The sequence below is a fragment of the Danio aesculapii genome, chromosome 21, assembly GCF_903798145.1.
Source record: "Danio aesculapii chromosome 21, fDanAes4.1, whole genome shotgun sequence".
Lineage (NCBI taxonomy): Eukaryota > Metazoa > Chordata > Actinopteri > Cypriniformes > Danionidae > Danio > Danio aesculapii.
Window position 1 is genome coordinate 14,173,494 of NC_079455.1, and position 6,000 is coordinate 14,179,493.

The window sequence follows — 6,000 nt, forward strand, 5'->3', positions numbered from 1 at the left end:
AAAATATTTCCCAAATGATGTTTAACAGAGGAAAAAAGTTTTCACAGTATGTCTAATAAAATTATTATTAAAGCTATATTTTGTTCAATAGTCTACAGAACACACCATTGCTATACAAAAACTTGCCTAATTACCCTAACCTGCCTAGTTAACCTAATTAACCTAGTTAAGCCTTTAAATGTCACTTTAAGCTGTGTAGAAGTGTCTTGAAAAATATCTAGTCAAATATTATTTACTGTCATCATGGCAAAGATAAAATGAATCAGTTATTAGAAATGAGTTATTAAAACTATTATGATTGGAAATGTATTGAAGAAATCTTCTCTCCGTTAAACAGAAATTGGGGAAAAAATAAACAGGGAGCTAATAATTCAGGGGGGTTAATAATTCTGACTTCAACTGTATCTCAAATACAATAATTTTCATTTTTCAACCAAATTCCCTTCTCTTTTTGTAATGCTGAGAACAATGGAAAGTCATAAGTTAGGCTGTAACTAAGTGAAAAACTAAATTGGTTAACTTGACACCCTCCCAGATTTTTGCAGGGTTAACATTTCTTTCATACGCGTGACAAGTTAAGTGCTCAATAAAGTGTTAAACAGGTTTCAAAAGAGATAACAAACATGAAAGCCACGATTCATCATTAATCAACCAGATTGGCTAAGGTTATGTCATTATAAACAACAATCATTATGCAAGAAATATTGTGCACGCTACAGAGCTGAACACAACTGATGGATGAAAAACACCAATGTGTGGTTTTATATTAGATTGGTCGGAAGCAAAAGCAAAATAAAACTATTTCAATGATATAATTTAAGATCATGGTCCAAAAGAGTATAAAGAAATAACAAGAAAACATAAAAACAATCGTTTAAATCAAGGACGCTATAAAAACAATGTTAGATTTAGTTGAATAGGGTGTAAAAATCTTTGCATATTTGAATTATCGTGATTTGTATTCTTTTTCTAAAGGTTAGGTTAACATTTTTCATGAATGTGATTTTAATGAATATATATGTTCAATATAATGTTTGTTTTTTGTAAAAATGAAGCAAACTGGTCTCATATTCACAGAAATTTTTTTTTATAAAAATCTTCTTTTTCACAGGGGATGTACACTTATTTATATAGAGAGAAAGTCATTAATTTATTGAATACTGAGTTATAATGAATGACAATTAGAATAAAAAACACAATTATCATTTTTACCATGATTTATAGAAGACACTAAATTATCATTCACTGTAACAATATTTTATGTAACAAAAACAAGCATCAATTAATGACATATTAAAGGGCACATAGGTTTTTCATATTTCTTTCATATTTCATATTAGGTTTTTCATATTCGTTTTTCATATTTAATATAAGTCTTTTGTGTCCCCAGAATGTGTCTGTAAAGTTTCAGCTCAAAACACCCATCAGATTATTTATTATAGCTGTTTGAAGTGTCTGTATTATAGCTGGGAAAAAGTTTTTGCTGTTTTTTTGTACTGGGCCTTTAAGGCTAGTCCTCCCCGCCCACCGTTCCCACTTGCCTGTCAGCAATCGCCGCCCTCGGCTTCCTCAGGAAGCAGATCTCATGTAACATGTGTGAGAAATACTACAATAAGAAGTTTAACAATCAGTATTTGATGCATTTTTTTGTGGAGTTGCAACAATGAGTCACACACAATGTCATTACAAAGTTCACGCACACACACAGCGAGGACACACACACATAGCGCAGACACACACACACACACACACACACACGCACACACAGCGTAGACACACACACACACACACACACACACATAGCGCGTTAAGCTTTGCACTCGTTTTGCACGCATATGTGACATGATACTGGTAATCTTCACTGCTGTATGGATATCTGTTATGTTAATGTACAAAATAAACCTGATTTAATGTCCACAAACCGGGATTAAAGCGTCTTCCTTTATAATTGTTCTGACATGCGGCTGTGCTGATCAAGTGAATCTGAAGTGAATCGCTGTAATTTATTACACACATGCTCTGTTTTAAAACATTTTAAACTTGTAAAACTCACTCTTGATCACGTTTGATGATGATTAATGATCCTAGCTAACTGAACAGACCTTTTATTCCTGGTTGCTTTGCGCTCGTCCTGTCTTGTTGATATGATTATACACGTGACTACCGGACATGTGAATACGCACAGCTGTCAATCAATATTGGTGGGCGGGGGGACCGCGCTCCTATGTAAAGTTGCGGTCGATCTGAAAACCGCTCCAATTGGTCCACCGTTTTTATGTTGTTAAATTTGAAAAAAAAAGGGACTGGGTGTGTTTATTTCACCCCAATATGACAGTTTATACACTATACTTACACACATTTCTGTCCAAACAGCTTGAAAAGTAGATTTTTCACCATAGGTGCCCTTCAAAATACTCTATTTACTATATTACATAGTATAATACTGATAGTATTAGCAATGATACAAATTAATTGATATTTTAAAATCTTTATACTTTAGCACTAGAAACCACTAATTGCATTTTTACATAATTATATGTTGGGTTGTGGCTGGAAGGGCATCCGCTGCGTAAAACATGTGCTGGATAAGTTACTGGTTCATTCCGCTGTGGCAATCCCTGGTTAATAAAGGGACTAAGAAAATGATTGAATAAATGAATATGTTAACAATTACACAAATTGTACATTTATTAATTATATGTAATTAAAAAAAACTCTGGGAAAAATGATTTCTGCAAAATTGGGTTGAATTTAAACAAACAAATTCAATTTAGTGATGTTCAACTTAATTTGTTTGTTTAAATTCAGCCCAAATAAACTGTTTAAAATCCCTTAACGTAAAAAAAGAAAAAAATTGTAAATCCAAGGAATGATCTTTTAATTTTTTTTTCAGGACCTTCCGCTGTCAAGCTGTGTAACAAAAAAGTTATAGCAGACAAAAAAGTGATGAGAAAGTAAACAACAGACTTCTAGGAATGTGACTTGTGCTCAATCAAATCAGTGACCCAGAACTGACTGTTCAGTTTAGCACCTTTATATCCATTGACATGTCCCATCAAGCATACAGTATATCACGTTCATAACAAATTCCAGTTTTTATTCATGCAAATCAATGTATTGCAAACAAAATTCTTGAAAATACCAAGTAAAAGTAAACACGCTTTATTGGATCTTAAGAGCTATCTGACTCAACTTTCTTTGACCGTACAGAAAAATACATTAAGCTATTACTCACACGCTGGTAGAGAAGAATGTGAGTTCTTGTTTTGGAGTCAGCAATTTTATAATTAATAACACTTATATTTATAACACTTTAACATTTATAATTTATAACACTAAGACATTCTGTTGACAGTATAAGAAGTTTTGGATAAGTTACTTAAAAGGTAATTAATTACTAGACATATCATTAAAATTGTATTTAAATTACCTTTCCAATTACTTGGTATGAAATTACCTAACACAATACTAAATATAATCTGTATAAATCTCAGGGCACGATGGAAATTAAAATTTTAATTAATTAAATTTGAGTCAAACGTGGCCTTTCAGCTTAATTAAAAAAATTAATTACATTTTAATTGATGCAATATATGTATTAAATGGTTGAATGACACCATATTTCATGCATAATATTGCAGTTTATCAGACATATGTAATCTTCTTTAGTTTAAAATAATCTAATAATTCTAAATAATCTATATTAGTGTACCAAAACAAACTCAGTTACTCTGTTTCTCTGAATTGATTTACATGGAATTTACTAACAGTATTGAAGGCAAATATAAGATAGTATAATACCAAAACAAAACGTAATCTTACTTTACTATTTAAGTGAATAGGTAATTTAATTACAGTAACTAATTACACCCAGCACTGAGTATAAGTAACATGTCAACTAGCAGTCAATGAGTATAACATCTGCTATGGTTCCTCAATAGACATTCCACTAGCAGTATATTAACTTAATTCTACAAACCCCAACAATCTACTAAAACTATATAATCCGAATTGGTAGACATGCAGTTTCTTATATAATAAACAGAATGCCTGCCTAAAAATGTAGTGTAAACTGTAATGCCTGGACATTTGTGCACATTCATAAAAGAACAGGCTTGTCTTAAAAGGACTTTGCATGACCAGAATCCAGAACTGTAAGCACTCCAAGAAAATAAAAGCAATGACATTTTTCTCAATGCAAAGTTCAGTGATAAAGAAAACAGAGATCTCTGTGTTCCAATGTGATGTTTAACCAACAAACGCTTCCCGTCCTTACTTGCCTTCAGATAAACATCTGCAGTGTGACCCAAATCTGTGTTTTCATTCACAACATGATGACGGCATACTTGAAGGATATTTTACCTTAGGCTCCTCTGCGGTTTCTGACTGATTCATGGGCCCTTGGAGGATGTGTGGTTCTCTATGCTGCTGCTGATGTCTCCCAGAGGCCACGTGAGACCTGAAAGCCGGCTGGACGCTGAGAGCTGGTTTTATGGGAGAGCGAGAGACAGAAGGGGACCAGATTAGACAGGTTAATAATCTGCCCTTGGTCCTGGACTTTACTCCCCCTGCCTGTGCTCATCAAAAGGCTGACAGTGTGAACACAACAGGAGCCGTGTTCATGAAGCAACGTGAAGTCTCCTTTGGATGTGAACAACAGGGCCTTCGAAAGCACAACATGTGAGGTTAATCTTCAGGGCAAAGACTTTTGAACAGTTATCAAACAGCAGTCTTAGTGTTCACTTTCCTCTTTAGGAGTGTGATTCTGTGGGGTTTAAAGTGAAATGCAGAATCATAGCTGTTAAATAACTTCAGAATTAACCAAAATAACCTTTCTTCGCAGTCCCATCTGTGTCCGGTAGATGGACTTCAGTAGATCTATAGGTAATCACAGTTGCAAACTTTCCTCTGTACTCTTGGACCCACCCATATTGCAGTAATGTGAAGAACATGTGACTTGACGCCTTGATGTGGCATGTGTGGAGATGTGCAGTTCACTTTTGTGGCCGAGAGAGGGCGCCAGAGATCAACTCCTGAATTAACTGTTGGATCAAAGACAAGCCAAAACATTATAACAAGTCTAAGGCATTAAGGTTTGGCTGGATTAAATGGTAAGCAAACAATCAGTTCTCATAATGAAGGTGTTGGATGTGGGGTGGGAGTAAAGATCTGAGAGGGTTTGATAAGGTTCATGGTAAGGCATCTAGGTAGGAGTACCTCTGAATTGGCTTGTGAGTCGCTTTCTGATCAGCAGTGGTCATAATTTACCAACAGTGGTCATAAAAAGGACAAACCACAAACTGGCACCAAGGTATTGAATGCCCAAGGTTCAATGATGCATGATTTAACAAAGACCTCCCCATATGGACCAAACAGTGGCATTACTAAACATTCAAGCCTCTATGCACAGGTTTCTGGTGTGGTCTGCTTAGTAAAGACTACATTCTGGTTGTCCTCTTGGTACAAACTACATTCTTTTAGAGGGGGATGGAAAGGGGCATCGTTTGACCATTTGTAAAGATAGTGTTTCATTCAAGTTAATTACTTACTACAGCAAAAGGTCTCCCGTGGCACAAGTCACACAAAAATGTAATGATGCTTATGAGAGGAAGGTGTCACAACACTCAGTCCATCATACTCTACTGTTAATCCATAGACTGATCAGATTGCTTATGAACTTGATACTGACCTGCCAAAACTGGGGTAGTAAGACGATCTGGGTAATGAGAAACCCTCTTGACATTCAGGTGGACATAAATGCGACCTACCTAAACATTGGTGCAGACAAGGTAAACCCCTTCAAGACAATAGTTTTGTCTTAGTGGACTCTGGGCAGGATAATGCCCAAACATTAATTCATTCATTTTCCTTCAGCTTAGTCTCTATTTCAGAGGTTGTCACAGCAGAATGAACCACCTGCCCGTAACATATTGCTTACATTGTTCAGGAACAGTTTGAAGAACATGTTGAAGAGCTCTTACATTTGCTCTGGCCTCCATA

At 35.2% G+C, this 6,000-nt stretch overlaps 1 protein-coding gene across 1 annotated transcript in view; it reads right to left on the reverse strand.

Annotated features, from left to right (window-relative positions):
• slc23a1 (solute carrier family 23 member 1) overlaps positions 1–5,683 on the reverse strand; it is a 23,632-nt gene extending 17,949 nt beyond the window's left edge. The window contains exons 1-2 of the mRNA XM_056446051.1: positions 4,832–5,683; positions 4,363–4,484 (exon numbers count right to left, since the gene is read on the reverse strand). Of these exons, the coding sequence (XP_056302026.1) occupies positions 4,363–4,484; positions 4,832–4,952 (243 nt within the window). The 5' untranslated portion in view covers positions 4,953–5,683. The remainder of the gene's footprint in view (positions 1–4,362; positions 4,485–4,831) is intronic.
• Positions 5,684–6,000: the final 317 nt, after the last annotated feature.